Here is a 26,761-nt window from a genome sequence, read left to right on the forward strand (position 1 = left end):
ATATAAAAAAAGAAACAAAACATAAATTGTACATCTGTTATTAATAACTCACCACCCCACAATATTCAACAGGACCCAATATGTCCAGAGATATGGTCCTTATCGATGAAAAAAATCACAAATGTTAGAAAAATTAAGAAACTCAGAGACATTTACAAAGTCAGAGAAATATTAAGTCAAATCTTAAGTGTTAAAAATTATAAACACCTAGACTATCATGGTCAAATATTTAAATGAATACTGCAAGGTTGTTCTTTTCATTCATGCCCAATGGGCCAGTAGCCTCAAAAAATGATATCCAGTAGCTTTCTCGTTGCTTTTTATGCCAGTATCCACCTCTAACATCCCTCTTCACTTGTTCTAGGCCTAGGAATCTTAATTTAGTGACATCCCCTCCATGAGTGTCCCGCATATGTTCAATCACTCGGGGTGAACCAACCCCAATGTGGATGGACCTGCAGTGAGCTTGATAACGATCCTTCAGCATGCCGGTGGTCTCCCCCACATAGACACGCTGACATGGACATATCAGGACATAAACAAGTCCCTTTGTTCTACAATTTATAAACTGCCTAATTCTGCACGTCCGCCCACAGTGGGTAAAGTGGCCACCCCCAACCATAAAGTTGCAACAGGAGCACTGATGACATCGAAAATTTCCCAAAGGTCTGGCTGCAAGGAGATTTAGTTTGGGGGCAAATTGTCCTGACGATGCGCCACAGAACATAGGCGCGAAACGGCTGTTGACCTTTCTCTCTCTGCCTGTACCTCTCTCCATGATGGTGATGTATATGGAATTTTAATCGTCCTAAAAAGGACAGATCCAAGCTTGAAGAAAGAGAAAAAAAAAATCTACTTACCCAGGGCTTCATCCAGCCCCTAGCAGCCGATACGGCCCTCGCCACAGCTCCGCTTCCAGCCGCTGGCCCAGGGTCCCCTCCGGTGTATATGCCGACGCACATCTACTGCACCTGCACGAAAGCTGCTCTCAGTCGTGCTGGCGTCATCTGGAGTGTTCTGCTCAGCCACCAAACAACTACTGTGCAGTACACTCCAGACGACATCAGCGTGATTGACAGCAGTGCTTGTGCAGGCGCAGTAGAGGCCGACCTAGCGAGGTCGGCATCTACACAGGAGGGTACCACGGTCCACCGGCTGGATGCGGAGCGAGGGCACAGGACAGCTGCCAGGGGCTGGAGGTAAGTACATTTTTTTTAAATGCATCAGCTTGGACCTTCCCTTTAACTCACTACAAGCATGTTACATATTGAGCACTTCAGTGTTACATCTTGAGCACTTCAGTGTTGAGATATCCCAGTCAGAATTCCCATCACCTCATCTCACTCCTTGCTGTGCTCTCCAGAACATAAAACAGATTTATGAAGACCTCATCCTGTGTCACATGGCGAGATCTTGTCACCATGAACACTGACAGCCGCCAACCCATCATTCAGCAGACAAGATCTGGAGAATTTATTGGAATCCATAACATGATTTACTGTTTATAACTGAGCCACCATTCAGGGCTATACACAAATATATGTCAGACCAGACAAACCTACAGAAATACACAAACATTCCTTCCAGTCTACAAAGTACATCCAGTCCTATTATACCTCAAATATTAACACACAAGAAACAGTGGAAATTACAGATGGAATGCTTACATGTAAACAACAAACAGGCTTAACACATAAGTGGAATAACATGAAGTAGAGTGAGTCCACCCAAAACAGAAGCTTCAGTTTTGAATATAATCTAGCAGCTTGAAAGCCCCTGTTCTGGAAACAATTTTATTTCAGTGGTGGCTGACTCTGGTGGAGGAGTAACACCAGTACGATTCTGGCTGAGGGGAGGCTGAGAGACGCCATGTCCTTCCACAACGATTGCTGAAGGAAGAGAACATGTTATCCCACATACCATCACTTCATGGCAGATATGGTTTCACTATGATCTTATTTTCTTACATGTGCTTCTGGAAACATCGACTTATGTGTTAGAGGGAGCCAGTCACAAATGAGTATTTACAATAATCTGCCACTCCTCCACCAGCAGTGCAGCCTTGCGCCTTCTGAAATTTTCTCCTTATTGTCTTTGCTATGAGGTACACATATAAAAACACAGCCAATGCACAGTGTTTATTACCAACCTAGCAGATAAGCATGTCCATGGTTTTCTACCAGTCGATGGACTAGTCCAGGTGTTGAAAATGAGCAACAATGATCTGTGCAGCTACCTACTCATGTAGAAGGTTGGGTGTTTGACTGTTTTCTAGCAGCTGTACTCCAAACACAGAATCCAGTTATGAAAGTTGCAAAGAAGAGCCACTGTCAGAGGGTGTGTGTGTGTGTGTGTGTGTGTGTGTGTGTGTGTGTGTGTGTGTGTGTGTGTGTGTGTGTGTGTGTGTGTGTGTGTGTGTGTGTGTGTGTGTGTGTGTGTGTGTGTGTGTGTGTGTGTGTGTGTGTGTGTGTGTGTTGCACTGCGAAGGACGCGTGCGGATACTCAGGTGCAGGTCGCAGATGAGTCTGTGTTACTATTCAGTGCACATTATGTTACGGGTCTAAATGTCTAGTAAAATGATATTAAAGGAGTTACAGTAAAATCCCCTTACGGTAAACTTCAAGGGACCTGGCCAAGTAGTTCACTATATCATAAGTTTACTACATCAGAAATGGTCATACATTGTATAGTCATTCGGATGCACGGTCAGGTCCTGGGGACAGAGTTTACTATATATAGCCAGAGGTTCACTATATCTAAGTTTACTATAATGGGATTCTACTGTATACAACTCTGATCTAGGTTTATAGCAATCAATGTGAAATTTTATGACTACTTCTTCTGCTGTACCCGATCTGAGTGTGTTTATATAATCTACCTCTGTAAAAACTGCCTTTTCTGAGACGAGTCCCACTTTAATGGAAGAAGAGACTAAAGGTGGGTACGCATGCAGTGTCTGGCAGCCCTCAGTCAAGAAAAGAGGGTGTTTACCAATGTCCTCAAAGCGCATTGTTTTTCACCTTACCTCTCTTGCTGGTTACTTCCCTGTTGTGCCTTTATCCCTCCTCACTACCTTATCGAAACAGACGAGTCTGTACTGCACTCAGCCACCGAAATGTCACCCAAGAGATCGAGTCACGATCCATACAGGAGACCGTAATTTTACATGTGTGCACACTAACTGGGACAAAAGTTTTTCCCTCAACCAGAATGACTGAACTTTCCAAATTTCAAAGACTACAAATTAATATTTGCAACTGGTTCACTCTACATTGGTCTAACAATGAGCTTCACAAAATGCTTAACCAGACAATTGTTGAAATAAATAAAATAGATTCTTAAACGAAGAAAATACATCTTTGGAAATTGTGGGTATTTGGTCACGATCCATCATTCTGCATTTCTTTGTCAACACTTTCCTCACCATTGAGCTTTAATGTCTCGTCTATCTCAGAGGTCTCAGATTGTCCCTCTTTTGTGTCCACATAGTTCAGGAGTCCAATACTTTCTTCAAAGCTTCCATCAGCAGACTCTGGAGATTCATCTAGGCTAGCAGGAGCTGACTCCTGGGTCTCCGTTTGGCCAGTGGGTCCTGGACTGGACAAAGGAGGTTCAAAGCTATCAGGAGGAGGTGAAACATCTGCAGCACCATGTCTTGTCACTGAATTTATAAGGTGGTTATCTTCTAACTCAACTTCTGCCAGTTCTTCCGTTAGTTCAATAATCTCCTTTCCTCTCTTCTCCAGCTCTTCTTTCTCTGAGCACAAAAGGGGGATTAAAGGATGAAGGTACATATTTTCATAAGTATTACCAAGCGGATCTTGAGAGTTTTCCAATGGTTGCGTGGGCTCCTTGGCTTTATTTCTCAAATTACTAGAGCGGTTGTCAACACTTGGTTGCCTGTGAGCTGTGGAAACAAATGATGAACGTGAATAATAAATAATAGAAATAAATTGGTGCTTCATAAGTAAGCCACTTAGCAAACTACAAGACATGTTGGAAAAAAAACAACAACAAAAAACAAACAAGAATCAAACTTAACTGCATAGTTACCTATTAGTTATGTTTATATGCTCCTAGCAAGCACATCCCTATGCCTACAATAATAGCATTCCATTACTCTATTCAGTAGCAGGAACTGATTTTTTCTCTAAAGCACAGTATATAGGTACAGTGGTGCATACCTCCCAATTTTTTGAGATGAGAAAGAGGGACACTTAAAGTGAACCTCCGGACTAAAAATCGACTCAGCAGCACTGAAAAGGCTTGGTGTTTCTTTAACAGTTTCACATCATCACCACTTTTTTTTCTCTTATACAAGCCTCATTTTTAGCTGCACAGAAGAAAACTGCCCAAGCTTTTTTCCCCTGATGCTGTGCAAAGCATGATGGGATTTCTGATGTTGTTCTCTTTCTGCTGTTTTGGTGCAATTTATTTTTTTTACATTTTTAATTTGACATTTGAAGCCTAGCGTGTGCAGCTGGGAGGGGTAATCAGGACACAGCACAGTTTGAACTGTGTCTCCTGCTCCTTGTCACCTCCTTTCAACCAAAAAGATGGCTGCCCCCATGACAAAGATGGCAGCCCCCATATATCACAAAAATTTGCCTGTTCTTTTAAAACAGGATGTGTAAAAGATTATATTACCCATCTATTCTAATTAACATAACTAATGTAACTTGATGACAGTATGTTTAAGCTGAAGTTCCCCTTTAAGCCACACCCCTGACCACACCCCTAGTCGCACATACCATAAAGATTTCATAAGAAAAATATGTTGTTTTCTAATTCAAACCACACTGGTCCTTATTATCCTGGTTCATTAGCCTTCATATTAACATTTTAAAATTAGTAATATATCAATTTAAAGGATGGGAATAAAGTTTAGAGTCAAACATTTTTTAGTAGAGAAATATATATATTTACATAGAAAGAAGGACAAAGTCCTGAAAGAGGGACAAATGAGGAGTAAAAAAGGGACAGGGCTCCCAATGAGGGACTGTCTCTCCAAAAGATGGACAGTTGGGAGCTACGGTGGTGCTTGAAAGTTAGGGAAGCCTTTAACCACTTCAGCCTACAGCTTCGAAAATCTTATGCATCCGAGCAATGTTCACCTCCCATTCATTCGCTAATAACTTTATCGCTACTTATCAAAATTAATTGTTCTATATCTCGTTTTTTCCGCCACTAATTAGGCTTTCTTTAGGTAGTACATTTTGCTAAGAGCCACTTTACTGTAAATACATTTTAACAGGAAGATTAAGATAGAAATGGAAAAAAATCATTATTTCTCAGTTTTTGGCCATTATCGTTTAAAATTAATACATGCTACAGTAATTAAAACCCATGCATTTTATGTGCCCATTTGTCCCGCTTATTACACCATTTAAATTACGTCCCTATCACAATTTATGGCGCCGATATTTTATTTAGAAATAAAGGTGCATTTTTTCAATTTGCGTCCATCACTATTTACTAGCTTATAATTAAAAAAAAAATTAATAAGATACTCTCTTGACATGTATATTTAAAAAGTTCAGACCCTTAGGTAACTATTTATGTAGTTTTTTTTTTTTTTTAATTGTAATTTTTTTTATTTTTTTTTTAATACAAAAATGTATTTGGGTAATTTTAGTTTGGGAGGTAAATAGCCAATTTTAGATGTAATATAATGTATTTTTTTATTCAATACAGGTATGTGGGTGCAGTTTACTATTTGGCCACATTCAAAAAATTCCTGGATGTGAATGATGTCGCATCTAGGAGCTAAAATGAAGAGAAGAAGTTTCCTGGGGGCAGAAATACCACGCTCTCTGATGAGAAAGCATCGGTATTTCTGCCGGGGACTTAGATCGGTGAATGGGAATTATATTCCCATTCACTGATCGGGGGGGGGGGGCAGCGGGAGCGCGCGCGCGCGCCTGATCGCGCGCACCATACGGCTGCAGCACCACTGCCTATCTGGACGGAAATATGCGTCCAGATATGGCGAAGTGGTTAAAATTGTCTAGATTTGTATATGAATATGATCTAACACGTCTAACTTTCTAATAGTTGCGTCTGTGTGGCTGATATTGTGGTGAAACCCCTCCCACAATGTGATGTCATGACCCTGGTTCTGACAGTAAGCGGTCTGTAAAACTCATTGCATTGTGGGAAATAACAGCTTCCTCCATCTGCCAAGCAAGCAATATCTCCCTCTGTGCTTAGAACTCTCAGTAACAAACATTCCATACACATCATCTGGCAGAACTAAAGATGTGGCCACCAGAATGTATATCAGGGAAAGGAAAGAATTTACAATGGGCAAACTAACTAATCTATTGTAACGATTGGTGTCAGCAAAACAGATTTTCTGATTATTGGTGATCTGCAGTATCACCAATAATACAGATACTTTACCTGATTATGTGGTGATCTGCAGAATCACCAATAATGCTAGTATAGCCAGACACAGGACAACCAATGTGAGATAGTGTTTGGTGCAACAGTAATGAGTAAGAGGAGATCTCCTGAGGAGTGGGTGACTCAGACAGTACTGCAGCCAATGATCACCTGAGGAGCAGGTGATTCAGACTATACTGCAGCTAGCGGACACCTGAGGAGCAGGTGTTACAGACAGTGCTGCAGCTGAGCTTCACCTGAGGAGTAGGTGAAAGCTACTAGAGATCCCTCACCAGTGGCTAGGTCCACCGGTGAGGACAGGAAGGTCAGACAAGCAGAGTAGGCAACATACGGACAGATAAAGTACGAAGACAGAAGGCTGATTCAGTGTCACGTTCAGGCAAAGTCGGCAACAGGAATCAGATGGGCAGAGGTACAGAACCAACAAGCAGGAGAATAGTCAAAGGAAGCAGAAGGTCATAACAGATAACACAACACAAGTACTTTAAGCTATCAACAGAATCTGGCTAAGTGTGGATCCCCAGCTCCAGCTGGTTCTAGCACACTTTGGGATCTGACTAGGGTCTGAGCGCTAACACGTTAGCATTCGCAACAGCAGACACGGGGCAACTGACAGACTAGTACTATATATAAAGAGAAGCCCCGCAGCACCGCCCCCATCACTCAGCCAATCCAAATTACCGTTGGAGTCAGCTGACTTGGCAGATCAGCTGACTCCCCTTCTATTCGCATAACGGTCCTGGCGCGCGTGCGCGCATAGCCCTCAATCTATGTGCAATAGAAGGACCAGGCAGAGCAGCAGCATGTAACTGCGTGGCAGAGGCCGCCGGCTGATACGCGGAGATAGCCGCCATGCCGCCTGCCTCTGTGGCGGTATCTCTGCTATCCATTACATCTATAAATTATTATTGTAAAAAAATAAAATAAAAATAAGCAATTTTATTCAGAGCTGTGGAGTCGGAGTTGGAGGAGTTGGAGTCGGGGCAATTTTGGGCACCTGGAGTCGGAGTTGGAGTCGTTGACTTCATAAACTGAGGAGTCAGAGTTGGGAGTCGGAGTTGGATGATTTTTGTACAAAATCCACAGACCTGTTAAATATTAGGCTAAGGAGTCGGAGTCAAGGAGTCAGAGCCATTTTGGGTACCCGGAGTCGGAGTTTCATAAACTGAGGAGTTGGAGTCGGAAGATTCTGACTCCACAGCCCTGATTTTATTCATGATGTAATTTTCACTACAGTTCCTCTTTTAGGTAACATTCATATAAAAAAACAGATTTTAAAGAGACATTCAGCATCCAGCTTAGTTGTGTAGTATTCTATAATGCAGCCCTTGATACTGGGATGCCAACAGTCAAAGCACCAGGTATAAGGGAAGATACATCAAACGTTCACAGTAAGGCCTTGTTCACATTATCACACGCAGATGGCCGTGCAATCGGAATGCAATGCGTACGATTACACGCCATCCGTGTTGGTATGTTTTTGCGAGACTGATCCCGTTCACTGTAGTGAAAGGGTCAGCCACGGGTTTTGCTAAAAAAAGTGCGTGCAGCATGCGTTTGCGGACCGCACTGGTACGGAACGCATGCAGTGTGAGCATCAGTCAGTGCAGTCTATGCACTTCTGATGTTCGTCCATGTCTGCCTCCTGCCCAGGTTGCCGAAATACACACAGCAACGCGTGCAGTGCGATCGAGGCCTAACACAGTACTAAATATACAGCTGTGAAAAGGGGTGGACACTCCACCGGTTATCACCAATGCAATACAAATGTAAAACCTTCCTAACCAAACACTTCTTGTTTTTTCTATCGTCTTCTTTCAGCAGCACATGGATTGCTGAAAGACAACGGGCATTTTACGCAGAGGTTCCTCCCGATCACCTGGGTTCCAGCATTACCTTCATAAGTCAGAGGTTTGTGGCAAGGGACATCTGTAAACGCCATCATTGGTGACTTTGCACGCTGCGGGGTCGGAATAATCGGATCATTCAGTGAGATCGTATCTCGTCCTCCTGCCAAGAATACAAAAGCAGGTGTAAAACTAGCAGATGGTTGTATGTTGTTTGGTTGAACAAATCCAGGGTGAAAGCAACACCGCTAAACACATATACACCATTCAGATCTGTAAGTTGCAGCCAATGAGGGACATGCACTGCCAGTGAGTGACAATTCTAGTATCAGCACTTAAAGGGCGCCCACAGTGAGAGACATACGGGGGCTGACATTTTTTCCTTTTAAACAATGCACATTGCCTGGCTGTCTTGCTGACGCACTGCCTCTAATTCTTTTAACCATAGACCCTGAACAAGCATGTAGATAAGATGTTTCTGACAAGATTATCGGCATGCTTGTGTTAGGTGTGTCAGTAAGGGCTGGTGCACACCGGGCGGCTTTTTGGGCGTTTTCAGATCCGCTTGCGGCTGCGGATCTGCTTGGTCAATGTATCTCAATGGGGTGGTGCACACCAGAGCGGGAGGCGTTTTGCGGAAACGAAAAATGCCTGGGTGAGGCATTTTTTGGATTTCGGATGCGTTTCTGCCTCAATGTTAAGTATAGGAAAAACGCAAACCGCTCTGAAAAAAACGGCACTTCAGAGCGGTTTTGCAGGCGTTTTTGTTACAGAAGCTGTTCAGTAACAGCTTTACTGTAACAATATATGAAATCTACTATACTGAAAACCGCAGCAGCAATCCGCAAAACGCTAGCAAAACGCCATAGAAAAAAAAAAAGTGTTTCAAAATCTGCTAGCGTTTTGCGGATCTGCTTGCGGTTTTTGGTGTGCACCAGCCCTAAGACAGTACTGAAAGATCAGCAGAGCTGCCAGGCAAGAGGTATGGTTTAAAATGAAATCAATATGGCAGCCTTCAGATGTCTTTCCACTCGGGTTCCTTTTAAGTCAGCAGGTCACAGTATAACAATTAGGTGTATAAGCACTCATACTCACAGATAAGGTAGCAACACGTATCGATTTTTTATTTCGATTCAACAACAATCAGTATCCCAGTTGAATTATTGGATCATCAGGTAGCCACCAAAACTACCGCTCCTGTTGGCCGCACTGGCCCATTTTCACTTTCGTGCCCTCCAGGTAACAAAGCTGGAAGGATAGAGATCTCTCTCACAGCAGCGTGCAGGGAAGTGGGAGAGCGGCAGTGGGCATGGCCCGGGAGAGAGAGCTGCTCAATCGCAGCTCTGGAAAGCCTGCAGGAACTTCCCTAGTGGGAGTTTTGAGCAGGGAATCCCTCTCCTCCCATTGCCCTCTGAGGGGGGCTATAGCACGGCGGTGTGGGGACACAGAGGCATGTCATGAAGCAGAGCACATGCCTGTGTCCCATCCGCCCCCCAAGGAACCGCCTTGGTTCTCTTTACAGTTTGGCAAGGCCTTCCACAGGGTAGGGGAAGCATGACAAAAAGCTCTGGCTCCAAAGGTTTGTAGTTGGATGCTGGGGGTGGTCAAGTTATTGGATCCCTTTGATCTGAGGTTGTGGGAGGTGTGATGCAGGTGCAACAAATCCTTCAGGCATCCATGATCTAGGTCATGTAGAGATTTTAATGTTAGCCCGCCAATTTGAAAAAGGATTCTCCATTGTATGGGTAGCCAGTGTAGTGAGTAAAGGATCTGTGTTATGTGGCAATGGCGGGGTTGGCTTGTTAACAGTTTATTGATTGTACGATGTCTGCCAGGGGCAGAAGCAATGTGGCAACCAAGCAGGGGGACATCTCTATAGAAGTAGGATTCTGGATCAGCATCTCTTGGAAACCACACGGCTTTCATTCCCATTTACTTCTGAACTTTGGCTTTATGAGGATTTAAACAGGATTGAATAAAATGATCAATATTCTCTTGCAGGTGTGGAAACACTGATAGCCTGCACAGTAATGTGAGGGATTCTTCCAAGAGACAACCTCTGCATATATCCTGTTTGAAACGTTCTCTCTGTCAGATCTTTGAAACGATGGATTATATGGAGACGTGGATTAGTACCAGCAGCGGGTGAAGATAATGCGGGATTGCCATGGCTATACAATTATTGCTGATTGGCCTATCATAGCATGCTGTGTGGCCAACATAAGATTGTCACACACTGGCTCACACTTCCCCAAACGTGATCCATAATATTAGTTTGGCTCTGAGTGCAAAATGAGTTAGGGCAGTGATTATAAGCACATAAAGATCCACTATTGGGAAAAAACTGTAAACAAAAAAATTAAAATACATGTGTGTGCTTACATATAAAGTATACATTTGTTCTGGAGTAACATGCACTATAAATTACTTTTGTCCTATGTTGCTGTCATTTACATTAGATAGTAAAAAAAAAAGTGACAGATCTGCCAGGTTTTGAACTAGTCCACCTTCTCTTAGGGGATTCTGAATGTTTTTTTTTTTTAATTTTTAAAAGCACTTACTGAACAGCAGTTGCGCAGTCCAACTGGCCAAATACTGTGCAAACTACTAGTAGGGAGTCTGGCTGGCATCTTTGTGTAGATCCTTTCCAGGGAGTTTTTTTTTTAATAAAGAATAAGGGTCCTTTCACACTATGTCCATTGCAATGGACAATATCATCAATGATATTCCTATAAAGATATCACATCGATTTCAGTACAGGGCATTCGGTCGGAGTAACATACATCATGCTTTACGTTAGCTGTGTAACATGTGAGTTTACAGTGGCAGTGAAGCATGCTTTTATTGTGCTGTATGCCTCACCGTATGGTCGCACCACAATGTGACATTTCGGCTCTGTTGCAATCTTATCACAATGGTAGATGCAAAATGTGAAAGCAGCCTCCGGCCAGTTTCACACTGAAAACCGGTGGTAGCGGTACAATCCGATGAGCACATAGCACTGTAATGCTAAAAATAGCCTTTGGGGATTTCCGGGTTAATCCTTCTGGTTGACAGCCAAACAGGAAGTGTGGCCCTCTAGCGCTAACTTCCTGTGGCCCAAAAAAGAAGTGTGCGGAAGCGTCGGTGCATGTGTGCCGCAACACTGCTGCGAAAAATCATTTAAAAGAATCTGCATCGCCATTGACTTGCATGACTTGTAGCCGCCAACATGCAGATGCCTTCGTGTCGGCCGTGCGGTGTAAACATCACTTCTGGGGCATCAGCATAGTATGTGAAGCCCCATAGACTTTCATTGCCAAGTGTTACCGTGTGGTAACGCAAGAAAATAGCTCTAGCGTGAAACTGGCAGCAAGGAAATGCTGAGAATGCCCCATGATGAGATGGGCTGGTCCAAAACCTGTCAGATTTTTACTTGCTGCTGTAAGTGACCGCAACATGGGAGGAAAGTGATAGCACATTTTACTGAAATGTACTTCTCTACACATGTACTCTATACATGTACATGTATTTTAAAGTTTAACTTTTTTTCTTTATGATTTTGGTCCTTTAAAAATCCAGTAGATAAGCCGCTGCAGAAGATGCCACTCACCCCAGTGACGGGCAGCACGGCACTGCGGAGATAGCTAACTGCCAGTTAACCATGCTGGATGTCCATAATTGACAGTTGAGAGGGTGAAGCACTTTTGCTATAATTGAGGGCTATTTCAGAAGAAGAAACAATGATCAGAGGGCTTGAAAACATCCCTGCTGAGGACTAGCGTAGCCTCTCAGCAGGCAGGAAGCATCCCCAGTCACATGACATGCCCCGCTGTCATGTGTGACTGCAATGTGCCCTTCACTGACGACTCTTACAAAGCCTGTGATCAGGAAAAAGCTTCTACATGAAATGTGAGATTAGAAAACTATCAATAAAGAGACAGGGCTGTACGGTAATCAACTCATTACCTTCAAAATGGCCAACTGTTCCTGAAAATTCTGATAATGGTTAGTCAAATGGAAAATTAACTTTTGTTAAAAAAAATACTTAGTATTTTCAGTCTGGCTCTAGTAACTGCAAAAATGAATGTCACAGTTTGCTGCCAGTTAGTCACTGGGTTAGTGCAGGTGTTGAAAAAGGAGCAACAAAACCTCTTGCCTTGTGGATCTAATTAATTTGGCCATAAGATGGGGAATTTGTCCAGAAACTAAATTCTGGACATACTGTGTTCACTGTGCCATTAAAGGATACATGTAATCACTGTGAGAAAAAAAAAGTTAAAAACTCAATTAAGAAAAGGCACTGGATCTCTTAGGGCCCGTTCAGATCACAAATGCGGATGGCCATGCGTGCGGACCGCAACGCATACGAACGCATGGCCATCCGCGTTTGTGTGCGGTGCGTGGCTGATCCCATCACTGAAAAGTGAATGGGACAGCCACGCGTTTTAGCAAAATCTGCGTGCAGCATGCGTTCCCGGACCGCACAGGTCCGGAACGCATGCAGTGTGAACATCAGACATTGCACTCTATGCAATGTCTGATGTTGTGCGTATCGGCCACCTGCACGCGTTTCCAAAACGCGGCTGGAAACGCGTGCAGTGTGAACGGGCCCTAAAACTTAAAGAGGAGCTGTCAGCCATACTATCTTAGAAAAAAAAACAAACAAACACATATATAAGTAGATAAATACTTGCTCTACTCACATAACAGATGTATTGCATTGTGCACGTTAGGATTCCTGTGAATTAAGGAAAAGCAGAGAATCCTATTCTAGACAATTTGCATATTAACTGTGTCTATTTTGAAGCCAATTCTGATGTAATTTCCTCCCTTACTCTGCTCAATTGTGTATGCATTGCCCGCCCTTCACTATAGAAAGTGCATTGTCTCAGTATGAGAAATATCGGCCAATCAGAGAGGAGAAAACAGGAGGGGAAAACAGGAGGGCAATAGGCTTCAGCCAAATCAGGCTGCATTAGTTAAGTCTGAGGGGACATAGAGCAGCAAAAAAAGGACAACCCAGCATGCCCTGCAACTTCCTCTTTGTGTACCAAATAAGAGTCAGGTAACTGGAGAATGATAATAATAATGGCAGTATTTGTATAGCGCCTTTCTCCTGTCGGACTCAAAGCGCTTGCAAGGCAGCCACTAGAGCGCACTCAGTAGGCAGTAGCAGTGTTAGGGAGTCTTGCCCAATGAACTCCTTACTGAATTACTGGCTTACTGAACAGGCAGAGCCGAGATTCGAACCCAGGTCTCCCATGTCAGAGGCAGAGCCCTTAACCAGTACACCATCCAGCCATAACATAATGATCATTTAGCAACAAGAAAAGAAAGAGATTTTTAACTTTTGGATTGCCTGATTAGCATCCTTATTACTTGTTTACCAGATAAAAAGAATTGATTTTTGGTTTTATGCCCAACAGTTACACTTTAAATCGGAGGCCAGTTCTGGAATGATGAGATAGACGAAGGACTGGGAACTGTCTCTGATATCCCAGAGCCTTCCCTCTACATAGGCAATCATCTAACATCTTCACTTCAGGTATACTTTAAGGCTACTTGCATACCAAGACGTTGCATTAGGTGCTACGTTAAGGTCGCATAACGTGCACCTAATGCAACGTATGGTGGTGCGGGAGAGGATGGTAGAGTGAGCCGCGTTAGGCGGCTCTATCCGTATAAGGTCTCCCAGAGTGGCGCTGATTGGCCGGCGGGACCACGTGATGCGGAGCGAGACACTCCGCATCACGTGGTCCCGCCGACCAATCAGCAGGAGCCAGTGCAGTGAATATTAAGTAGCCATGTGCGCGGCTACTGTAGCTGCATCTCCCCGCCTCCTCTCCGCCCCCCATTGAACATGTGCAAACACTCTAATGTGGCTATAGCCGCTCTAACGACGTAGCATGCTGCACTTTCGGCAGAACGTGCAGCGTTACATGTAACGCAACATGGGCTGTGTGAACAGCCCACTTGTGTTACATTGCTGTGCGTCGGGGGAGCGTTACAGGCGCACTAACGTGCACCTGTAACGTCTTAGTGTGTAAGCAGCCTAAAACAGAAGGTATTCACAATTTATCAGCTTTATTTGAGAAAAAAAATACATCACTGCTGAATATGCAAATCATCTCTGAACCCAGACATTTCTACTACAACTACTGGAGTGTTGCAGTGTGCCTATATGGTGTACTTATTTTAGAAAGCCATACCAATCAGATGTGCACGGCATGGATTATATGGCTCTATGAGGTAGGACCGGGTCAGTCAAATGTTACAAGGCACCCATATAGCTCATGGTGACCCAGAACCACTAGGAAATTACAATTATTGCACTTATTCATTTAGTTTCTTTGTTTCAGTTCAGCTTTAAACTACATTCATACCGTAAGGGCCCTTTTCCACTAGCAGTCGCTAGCGTTCGCGCTGAACGCTAGCGATTGCTGAATCGCAATTCTGCCGTTTTCCCGACGTTTGCGGCCGCGATTTTGCTATGCTATGCACTGCATAGCAAAATCGCGGCAAAAGTCGCTCCGCGGCGCGATCGCGATCAAGTAAAAAACGAATCGCGGTAGTGGAAATGACCTACCGCGATTCCTATGTTAAAAAGCAAACCGTAGCGATTGTAAAATCGCTAGCGGTTTGCGGTTTTGCGATTCAGCTAGCGCAAACGCGCTAGTGGAAAAGGGCCCTAAGAGAAACATATATTTTCTGTTCAACTCACAAGTAAATGGCTCAAATTTCAACATTAAACTGCTGGTAGTCAGATACATGTATAATGTACAATGTAGAGACGGGTTCTCAAAATGAATCTAAGGTTTGTAGCAATACTACAGAATGGTGACGGTCTAATCCGGATACACCTAAGCAATGCCTGGTCCCAAATAACAGCTGCCATGGATTTCCCTTATTTATGCAATAGGAAATGTGCTGCATTTTCCATCTCCTGTTTGTGCTGGAAAGCCACAGTTACACAACTATTGTCAGCTTCCAGTAGTACAGATATTGAAAACACACGTGAGAACATTCTCCAGGATTACGATTTGGGCAATGCCCTTAAAGTAAACCTGAACTGAATATAAACTCATGAGATAATTGCGTGAGTAGGAGTAATAGTATATAGAACTTAAAGGGGCAATATGGTGAAAATTTGTAAAATTTAAAATCTGTGCAACCATAGACTAATAAGAAGTACGTTTTTTTCTAGAGTGAAAAGAAGCCATAATTACATTTTTCCTATGCTGCTGTCACTTACAGTAGGTGGTAGAAATCTGCCAGAAGCGACAGGTTTTGGACTAGTCCATCTCTTTATAGGGGATTCTCAGCAAGGCTTTTATTCTTTATAAAGATATTCCCTAAAAAGGATTTAAACAGAATGCTGGCCAGCTTCCCTGCTCGCTACTCAGTTTTTTGGCAGCTGGTCAGAGCAACTGCCATTCACTAAGTGCTTTTGCAAATAAATACCTGAGAATCCTCCTATAAAGAGATGGACTGGTCCAAAACCTGTCGCTTCTGTCAGATTTCTACTACCTATTGTAAGTGACAGCAACATAAGAGAAAAGTAATTTATGGCTCATTTTACTCTGGAACAAAAACATACTTATTTGTCTAGGTTTGCACATATTTTAAATTTTACAATATTTCGCCATAGTGCCCCTTTAACTGAAGTCCCACATTGATCTTTTCAATCCAGTCAAAACAAGACACATAACATTCACAGTATATTACGCTTTTCTCCTGGCGGACTCAACCAGGATAATAAGGGAGCCTTGCCCATAGACTCCGTATGGTACACACCATACAATTTCCTGTCATATCGATGGGTCAAATCAATAATTTATGACAAGTCCGATCAGTTTCTGATCGATTTTGTTAAAGCAAGATGATCAGCCATACTATGCCAGGATAAAAACACATATATAAGTAGATAAATACTTGACCTACTTACATAACACATGTATTATACTGTCCACGTTTTGATTTCAGTGAATGTTATATAGTAAATTACGAGAATTCTGTTCCTGGTGGGGGGCCATGTCTTTTGCCCACAGTTAAAGGGACACTTAAGTCAAACAAAAAAAAAAAGAGTTTTACTCACCTAGGGCTTCCAATAGCCCCCTGCAGCTGTCCGGTACCCTCGCCATCTCCCTCCGATCCTCCTGGCCCCGCCGGCAGCCACTTCCTGTTTCGGTGACAGGAGCTGACAGGCTGGGGACGCGAGTGATTCTTCGCGTTCCCAGACACATTAGCACCCTCTATGCTGCTACATGGGATATGATATATGCTATAGCAGCATAGATAGCGCTATTGTGGCCAGGAATGCGAAGAATCACTCGCGTCCCAAGCCTGTCAGCTCCTGTCACCGAAACAGGAAGTGGCTGCTGGCGGGGACAGGAGGATCGGAGGGAGACGGCGAGAGTACCGGACAGCTGCAGGGGGCTATTGGAAGCCCTAGGTGAGTAAAACTCATTTTTTTGTATGACTTATGTGTCCCTTTAAGGCTAACTCGTGATGTAATTTCTGCCCTTTACTTTTTTTCTTGTCTCCTCCAATCACTGAGTCGCCTCAGCCTTGCTTGTAAACATAAGTGAGTAGGGGATTAGGTTTCAGATAAGAAGCTGGCAGGGAAATAAAGGGAAGAGGAGGAATAGATTATAGATAAAAGGAACCCCCAGCATGCAATTCTTTGGCACGACTACTAAAGGGCCAGTGTTCCTTAAGTATGTGATAACTCCAAATCATAACAGCAGAAAAAGTTTTGAATGCAGGATTAGCATCTTTATCACTTAATACACTCAGACCAGTTGCTGTTGAAATTTGATTTTTATGGTGACGATACCGCTTTAAGTGATCGGAAAATCTGTAAAAAAAAAAAAAAAAAAAAAAAAAAATAGAACGGAAAAATTATTCATTTGACGGGAAAGGGCATGGTGTGTACCGGGCATTACTGTTTTATGTACTGGCTTGAGCTGGGATTCGAACCCTGGTCAAAGGCTCAAACCCTTCATCAAAGGGTGTGGTACGCTACACAGCTGACTACATCTGAAATTTCCCAGAGTGCACCTCAAAACCTTTGGAGACAGATCTTTCTGTCATGCTGCCCCTACTCTTTGGAATTCCCTACCATACCCAGTAAAGACAACCCCATCCCTGGAGTTATTCAAATCAAGACTGAAAAGTCACCTGTTTAGCCTGGCATTTCCAGACTTATAGAATTCGTCCTCTGTTCCACGACTTATAGAATTCTTCCTCTGTTCCATAACTTACCAATCAACCAATTATTGGTCTGAGCCATGCTTACGCGCTTTGAGTCCTACAGGAGAAAAGCGCTTTACAAATGTTATTTGTTGTAGTTGTTGTTGACTGAATTTAAGTAGCTACATTTGAACTTTGAAGTGTGTACGGCCTACCATATCAGTGTGGCTCATTCAGCTCTCAAAAAGAAAAAATGATTCGCTTTTAAGCTTTTTAGCACTGTAGTGATCTGGATTTATTACTCAGCTAAAGAAATGAGTTTTGGTTTCCAGTTACTTATAAGGAGAGCTGCCACTGCATTTGGTTGCAGTTCAAGTGGCTAATTTGCTTACATAATGCTCCCCTAAACTGGAAAAAAAAAAGAAAAAGAAAAACAAGGATTTGTAAAGTTTATAGTAACCTTGGTTCTTTACCTATTATTTTTTATTGCAGCATACCACATGTAAGTTCAGGTACGATTTAAAGCAGCTGTGCTAGTTTAAAAGACCAGTGGCTAAAAAAAAGGAAATTGGCCGCCATAGCCGCCAATTATACAAGCCACAGTCTGTGGCAAAGAAGGAAGATTTGGGCACTCGCCATGCCTTGGCGCCGAAATGTACCTTCTTTGCCGCAAATCGGGGCTTTTATAATGAGCACAATTTGCGTCAAAGAAGATTAAAAAGGGAGTCAAAAGGCACTTGATAAACTCGATATGCTAATTATGGCATTTAATAGTGGACACTGAAATTTACCTTCTTTGCAGCAAACCGCAGAAAGGTAGGTTAACCTCCCTGGCGGTAAGCCCGTGCTGAGCACGGGCTATGCCGCGCAGGGGGATTTCTCAGGCTTTGGATACTTTTTGGTTTGCAACACGCAGCTAGCACTTTGCTAGCTGCGTGTGCAGTCTGATCGCCGCCGCCCTGCGGCGATTATTTGCCTCCGCTCGCCGCGCCGGCTCCCCCCCCCCCCAGACCCCGTACGCTGCCTGGCCAATCAGTGCCAGGCAGCGCTAAGGGGTAGGCCGGGACTCCCAATGACGTCACGACGTCGATGACGTCATGAACAGGATCTCCTGATCTCCGGCGATCGGAGGGGCTGGGGGGATGCCGCTGAGCAGCGGCTATCATGTAGCGAGACTTTGTCTCGCTACATGAAAAGAAAAAAAAAAAAAAAATTAAAAAAAAGATTTGCTGCCCCCTGGTGGATTTTTTGCAAACCGCCAGGGGGGTTAAGGTTAGGAGAGGGGTAACTGTAAGGCCCCATTTACACTTAATCAGTTAGTACACTTTTTTCTTCTCCATAGCAGTGCATTATGAAAAATCTTTCAGTTAAAATACGTTAAGTGTGAACTGAGCCATAGGGAAAGATGGGCATTACTTTGAAAATCAGTTGTCTTTCAGTTATAACGGAGAGCAACTGATTAAAGCGGACCCAAACCAAACATTTTTTTAATTAAAAATATTTAGTTGCACCACTCCGACACATACAAAGATAAATAAACACTCCTTCAAGCCTATGAGCATTTCAGTGCATGCTTTTCACCCTTCTCTTTTCATAGCTAGGGTTATACAGGTGGCAGCCATTAGCAATTCCTCCATTGCCAGACACCATCTACTACACCAGTTTGCCGGAAAAATCCCGGCAATTTGAAAGGAAGGGAGAGGTTCCTCCAATAAATGTAAAATATTTTATATTTGTCATCATGCAGCTGAAAAAAGGCTGCTATTTATTATTATAATTTAGAAAATAGATTTTATTTCTGAAATCTTGTATTTTTAGTTTGGGTCCACTTTAAGTGTAAAGGAGCCCTAAGGCATTGGTAGAGAGAGGTCTTAGGGTTAGGCATCAGTAGAGGAAGGTTTGAGGCTGGTTTTATATTGCAAACTGTCAGCAGCGATGTGTCGCGCCCGCCGCATTGCCAGAAACAGGCCTTCAAGGAACACCGCGTTAGTATGTGGTATTCCCTATGTGGCCGCCAGCCAAGCAGGAAATGATGCATGCTTGCAGTCACTTCCTTCTTTGGGGTTTGCGAAAGTGCACTGAAGTGTATCATAAAAATACGCTTCCATGCATGCACGCCGTGACATTGGAAAATATTTAAAAATCCATGCATCGCTGTAGAGCCGCAATGTAACAGTTCTGGACCAGCGCCAGATCGAGGACTTCCGGCGGACCATGGCGCCGGTAATATGAATGACACCAATGACTTGCATTAGGCAAGCGTCAAGACGCGTACAATTTATGCAACGCAACTTCCCAGTGTGAAAGGGCCCTGAGGGTTAGGCAATAGGTAGAGGGAGGTCTTAGGGTTAGGGCTCTGTGAGATAGTAGGGTAAGGTTAAGACATAGTAAAGTATCAGCAAAAATTACCAATATCTTACTACTGGATTTAAGTAGTAGAATATTGATGATTTTACCCATATTCTACTAGCAGCAATCCGGTGTCCTTTTTTCCAGATGCCTTATTTACATGTACACATGGCTACAGTCACTAGTGATATCTTTCTGGCCTTCACAGCCATGGACAACAGCAGTTAATTATATTAAACTATATTATGTTTTCAACCCCGTAAAATACATACTCTGCCCAATGCACACAACTTGCTAATGACTTGTCATTACTTCCTGACTAACTGTCACTGTTGGCATTCTCGGATAGCTCACAGAACCCAGTACTTGTTTCCTAGAAAGAAAAAAAGTGTACGGAACTTTCAAATAAAGAGATGAGCAGTTAAAAAACCAATGTACAACCCCCAAAGAAGCACTGAGGCCCAGTGCACACCAAAACCGCTAGCAGATCCTCAAAACGCTAGAGGTTTTTGGAGCAGATTTCAGAGCTATTCTAGGCATGTTTAGAGAGGTTTTTTAAACATGCCTAGCGTTTTTTTGAACATTTTTGTGTAGCAGATTACAAATATTTTTACAATAAAAGCTGTTTCTAAACAGCTTCTGTAACAAAAACGCCTGGAAAACCGCTCTGATCTAGCGTTTCCAAAATAATTTTCCACTTTCCTATACTTAACACTGAGGCAGAAGTGCTTCAGAAATCTATCTGCTGCAGCGCTGTACTGGGGACAGCCGTGTGACACGGCTGTCCCCTCCATAGGCACAGAGGTGATCAGCTGTCGATCACGGGGATTGGCTGGTGGGGGGAGGGGCGGGGGGGAATACAATAGTTTAAAAAACAAACAAACACGTTTTTATTAACTTGTGTGCTGTGTCGTGTGGCCCTGCAGCTTGGCCTTAAAGCTGCAGTGGCCAATTTAGCATAAAATGGTCTGGTCTTTAGGGAGGTTTAACAGTGCGGTCCTCAAGTGGTTAAAGGGACACTTAAGTCAAACAAAAAAAAAAAAAAAAAGAGTTTTACTCACCTAGGGCTTCCAATAGCCCCCTGCAGCTGTCCGGTGCCCTCGCCGTCTCCCTCCGATCCTCCTGGCCCCGCCGGCAGCCACTTCCTGTTTCGGTGACAGGAGCTGACAGGCTGGGGACGCGAGTGATTCTTCGCGTTCCCAGACACAATAGCACCCTCTATGCTGCTATATGGTATAGGATATATGCTATAGTAGCATAGATGGCGCTATTGTGGCCAGGAACGTGAAGAATCACTCGCGTCCCCAGCCTGTCAGCTCCTGTCACCGAAACAGGAAGTGGCTGCCGGCGGGGCCAGGAGGATCGGAGGGAGACAGCGAGGGCACCGGACAGCAGCAGGGGGCTATTGGAAGCCCCAGGTGAGTAAAACTCATTTTTTTTGTTTGACTTAAGTGTCCCTTTAAAGGGAAGATCCGAGCAAAAACAAAAAACAAGTTCCTCTTACCGGGGGGCTTCTTCCAGCCCCTGGTAACCGATCTGTCCCTCGCTGCAGCTCTGGTGTCCCGGGATCCCCTCCGTTGCAGATGCCGACCTCACCAGGTCGGCATCTAGTATGTTCTATATATGCACCAACATACATGTGTATATAACATACCAGAGTTCAAAAGTGTAGGACACAAGCATGCAATGAATCTGAGAGCTTTAGGAATGGGGCAGGATATTGAGAGTCGGGACAGGGGAATGGGGAAGGAGTAGGTGGCTGTACAAGCATTCATATTACCTTAGGATTAAATCAACATAAAGTAAATATTAGAAACAGAATACATACATATGCAAGCTGTTTCCATGCAAAAATAAAGACTGCATTTGTTAAATTGTGTATTTATAGTGAAACCTGCAGCAAGCACTGTGATAGTGATTAATGCCAGGGGGAAAGAGAACTCCAGTCAAAAGTCAAAATTCAGCATCAAGTAAATTTGCAGTTGTCCGCTGGTGCATCAGAGGGAGGTTTCCATGGAGAAATGGATAATTTTCATTGAAGTGTATGTAACATGAAGATAAACATAACATATATGAAGCGATTCCTTTCCAGCATGGCACAATATAGCTGCTGCTTCTAATAGCAATACCTTTTGGTGTCTTCAAAGACTGCACTTACTGGGCAACAATGCTACTGGGTTTCCTGCACTCAGATAATTTCATTGTGCTGCAGCTTTGGAATAGACAAGATCTGTCTCGTAAAAGCAAACCTAAACAAGGCCTACCAATGTGACTTTTACAGTCAGGTATTGGGACATTGACTCAATTGTAACAGTTTGGCTGTATACACAACCACAATGGATTTGAAATGAAATGAACATGATGTGCTTTAACTGCAGACTGTCAGCTTAAAGAGAATCTGTAACGACAAAACGTCCCTTGGGGGGTACTCACCTCGGATGGGGGAAGCCTCAGGATCCTAATGAGGCTTCCCACGCCGTCTGCCGTCCCTCGGGGGTCTCGCTGTAGCCCTCCGTACAGCGGTGACGTAATATTTACCTTCCTGGCTCCTGCGCAGGCGCTCTGGCGGCTGTCGGCTCCGAAGGAGGCGGAAATACCCGATCGCCGTCGGGTCCGCTCTACTGCGCAGGCGCAAGTCTCCGGCGCCTGCGTAGTAGAGCAGACCCGACTGAGATCGGGTATTTCCGCCTCCTTCGGAGCGAAAGCAGCCACAGCGCCCCCGCTGGAGCCAGGGAAGGTAAATATTGAATTGAACAGTCGGGCCTGTCGCCGGCTGTTCGGAGGGCTGCAGCGAGACCTCCGTGGGACAGAGGACGGCGTGGGAAGCCGTATTAGGATCCTGAGGCTTCCCCCACCCGAGGTGAGTACCCCCCAGGGGACGTTTTTGATGTTACAGAGTCTCTTTAAGGCTGGGTGCACTTGTGTCAGTGCATGAAAGGTCAACGTTTTCTGTTTTTTGCGTTTTTAGTGCATTTGCGGTTAGCGGTTTTATTGCACATGCATTTTTTTTTGCGTTTTGCGTGCATTTTATGTGGTTCGCATATACAAAACGCATATGCATTTTGCAAGCATTTTTTATTTGCGTTTTATGCAAATCACTAGAATGTCAACAGGAAGCGGAAATGTTTTAATAAAAAGCACATTAAAACCGCAATACCTCTGTGTCTCCACTGAGTTTTATTATGTGCGATTTTGATGCTTTTTTTTTTTTTAAATATGCGTTTTTAAAAACGCTGGTTTTGTTGCATATTACAAAACACATATGTGGTTTTTTTTATATGCGGCCCATTGATTAACATTATACGCATAAACTAACGTTTCTGCTTAGTGTGTTCCCTGCCTTAAAGGGAACCTAAACAGAGGGATGTGGATGTTTCCTTTTAAACAATACCAGTTGCCTGGCTGTCCTGCGGATCTCTTTAGCTGTAGTAGTGGCTGACTCACACACCTGAAACAAGCATGCAGCTAATCCAGTCTGACTTCAGTCAGAGCACCTGATCTGCATGCTTGTTGAGGGGCTGTGGCTGAAAGCATTAGAGATACAAGATCAGCAGGAAAGTCAGGCAACTGGAATTATTTTAAAAGGAAAAATTCATATCCTTTTCAGTTTAGGTTCCCTTTAATTTGATGTATTTACATCTAAATCAGGTGAACGGTGTAGGAATTACAGTAGTTTGCATATGTGCCTCCCACTTGTTAAGGGCGTAAAAGCAATGGGACAGAAAAATAATCATAAATCAAACTTCAGGGGCGTCGCTAGCCCTATTTTAGGGGGGGCCCGTGCCCCCAATCTGTCCTGGGGTGCCACGGATCTCCCGGCCGCCGCTGCCCCCCGGCTGTCCCCACTGCCACACAGCAGCGTCAGACCTCGATCAGCCCCGGGCGAACAGATAGAGCGGGCGCTAGGACCTAGCGGACACTGCTGATATGCGGAAGTGACATCACTTCCGCATATTTGTGCCCGCTCTATCTGGTCGGGTCGCCCGCTGATCCTGAGGTCTGACGCGGCCAGTGCTCCAACACTTTATATCACGTCTGAACACCCGGCAAGGTAGGTGGGGTGGGGAGAGCGCCTGGCACTAAACGGGGGTCCCTGCTGTCACTCACTCACTACCTAACGGGGTCCCTGCTGTCACTCACTACCTAACGGGGGTCCCTGCTGTCACTCACTACCTAACGGGGGTCCCTGCTGTCACTTACTACCTAATGGGGGTCCCTGCTGTCACTTACTACCTAATGGGGGTCCCTGCTGTCACTCAGTAACTAATGGGGGTCCCTGCTGTCACTCAGTAACTAATGGGGGTCCCTGCTGTCACTCAGTAACTAATGTGAGTCCCTGCTGTCACTCAGTAACTAACGGGGGTCCCTGCTGTCACTCAGTAACGGGGGTCCCTGCTGTCACTCAGTAACTAACGGGGGTCCCTGCTGTCACTCACTAACTAATGGGGGTCCCTGCTGTCACTCACTAACTAATGGGGGTCCCTGCTGTCACTCACTAACTAATGGGGGTCCCTGCTGTCACTCACTAATGGAACTAATGGGGGTCCCTGCTGTCACTCACTACCTAATGGGGGTCCCTGCTGTCACTCACTACCTAATGGGGGTCCCTGCTGTCACTCACTACCTAATGGGGGTCCCTGCTGTCACTCACTACCTAACGGGGGTCCCTACTGTCACTCACTACCTAACTGGGGGTCCCTGCTGTCACTCACTACCTAACTGGGGGTCCCTGCTGTCACTCACTACCTAACTGGGGGTCCCTGCTGTCACTCACTACCTAACTGGGGGTCCCTGCTGTCACTCACTACCTAACTGGGGGTCCCTGCTGTCACTCACTACCTAACTGGGGGTCCCTGCTGTCACTCACTACCTAACTGGGGGTCCCTGCTGTCACTCACTATCTAACTGGGGGGTGCCTGTCACTACATACACTGGGGGGCTCCTGTCACTAAATGAGCTGGGGGGCTCCTGTCCCTACCTGAACTGGGGGGATCCTGTCACTACCTAAACTGGGGTACTCCTGTCCCTACCTTAACTAGGGGGCACCTGTCGCTACCTAAACTATCCAGGCCAGCCAGCCCAGCATCACCACCAGCCAACCAGCCCAGAATCACTGTCAAAAAGGCCACAGCATCACCACCAGTCAGGCCAGCATTTACTTCAACCAGCCAAGAACAGCCCAGCATCACTGCCAGCCAACCCAGCCACAACATCGGCCACAGCATCACCGCCAGCCAGGCCACAGCATCACTGCCAGGCCTTTAAGCTCACACATCCCCAATCCAGCCAAAAACAGTATTGCCAGGCACAGCAGCCAGTAGAGGAGAATTCAGAAGCCAGGTGAGAGGTGTCTACTATATTAAGGGGACATTCTGCCTATTTATGTGAAATGCTGTCTATTTATGTGTCTCATGACTGCTGAATTTGTCTTGTTGGGGGCCTCACGCTTGATGACTTTGTCATGTTGGGGCCTCATGATTGCTGAATTTGTCTTGTTGGGGGCCTCATGATTGCTGAATTTGTCTTGTTGGCGGCCTCACGCTTGCTGACTTTGTCATGTTGGGGCCTCATGATTGCTGAATTTGTCTTGATAGGGGCCTCATGATTGCTGAATTTGTCTTGTTGGGGGTCACATGATTGCTAACTGCGAGACTATGGGAAAAGCTGAATCATCATCATATGAGACAATAGCATTAAACCTACTTTTTTTAAAGCTTTTTAAAACAGAAAATAAAACTGGGAGGTTCTAAAAAAATGAATATATTTTTTCAGCAGTAGGATGGATGAAATTGTTTATCTTCACAGTTTTTCAACTTGGATTTTCCATAATGTTCATGTATGTGTTAAAACGTTTGTATAGTATTTGGTTTAAATTGCAGTTGCCATTTTGCGATAGATAAGTGACTTGTGGGTTGCAGTTTGGGGCTCCAAAAAGTTTGCCACCGCTGTCATAATCTAATGTACGATTGGCCCCACCCATGGCCATGCCCACTCACTGCATGACCACGCCCATTTTTTTTGCCGCGGTGCGCCTAGTGCCCCCAGGTGCCACCAATCTCCAAGGACCCTAGGAACGCCCCTGTCAAACTTTCACTTTTAATACTTGGTTGCAAATCCTTTGCAGCCAATTACAGCCTGAAGTTTAGAACGCATAGACATCACCATGCAATGGGTTTCATCCCTGGTGATGCTCTGCCAGGCCTCTACTGCAACTGTCTTCAGATCCGGCTTGTTCTTGGGGAATTTTCCCTGCAGTTTTGTCTTCAGCAAGTGAAATGCATGCATTTGCTGTAAATGCTGTACTTACCTGGGGCTTTCCCCCCTGCTAACCACCCCGCCATAGTGCATCAGGTCTCTCAGCATCCTCTGGGTCCCTGGGTCTCCTGCTGCCAGCTCTGAAATATCTGTGACTGGAGCTCCACTCATGCCAACTGCTCATGTGCTGTCCCTTCTGCACATGCTCTATGTCGACAGTAGTGTTCTACACATGCACGGTTCATTCTTCTGAAAACCGCGCAGGTGCAGTCGGCACGACTGGATCTCTAGTCGCGGATATTTTACAGACAGCAGCGGAAAACCAGAAGAAACCCAGAAGGATGCAGGAAGGGGGGGGGGGGGGGGGGGGTGTTAGGTTCTTAGTGCTGGAAGAATCCCCAGGTAAGTAAAAGTTACATTGTTGGCCTAGTTCAGTATTGCTTTGAGAAAGAAAGAACAGAGATGTCATGACTGCTACTTCCCAGCTGATTTTACTCATCAGTCTCTGATTTGGAACAAGCATATACTGTAGGTTTAAAGTACTGCTTGCACAGGTTTGTGAATAATTAATGGTGATTGAGAAAAAAAAAAAAAGAATAAAGGGCTGCCCACACTTCTGCTTTACTGAACAAAGCAACGCTAATGTGATCCACAGAGGCATCAACCTTCATGAGTGAAATACCAGTCAGTTCTAACGAAAACTTCCATGCACAGGAACATCTTCCCTCAGG

At 44.6% G+C, this 26,761-nt stretch overlaps 1 protein-coding gene across 3 annotated transcripts in view; it reads right to left on the reverse strand.

Moving 5' to 3' along the window:
* Positions 1–1,449: 1,449 nt before the first annotated feature.
* The window catches only part of CCDC149 (coiled-coil domain containing 149), a 112,815-nt gene continuing 87,503 nt past the window's right edge, over positions 1,450–26,761 (reverse strand). For all 3 annotated transcript variants that reach the window (XM_068278173.1, XM_068278182.1, XM_068278192.1), the window contains 2 exons: positions 8,302–8,415; positions 1,450–3,907 (listed from right to left, as the gene is read on the reverse strand). In XM_068278173.1, the coding sequence (XP_068134274.1) occupies positions 3,381–3,907; positions 8,302–8,415 (641 nt within the window). In that variant the 3' untranslated portion in view covers positions 1,450–3,380. The remainder of the gene's footprint in view (positions 3,908–8,301; positions 8,416–26,761) is intronic.

This window comes from Hyperolius riggenbachi, chromosome 1, assembly GCF_040937935.1.
Source record: "Hyperolius riggenbachi isolate aHypRig1 chromosome 1, aHypRig1.pri, whole genome shotgun sequence".
Classification (NCBI taxonomy): Eukaryota; Metazoa; Chordata; class Amphibia; order Anura; family Hyperoliidae; genus Hyperolius; species Hyperolius riggenbachi.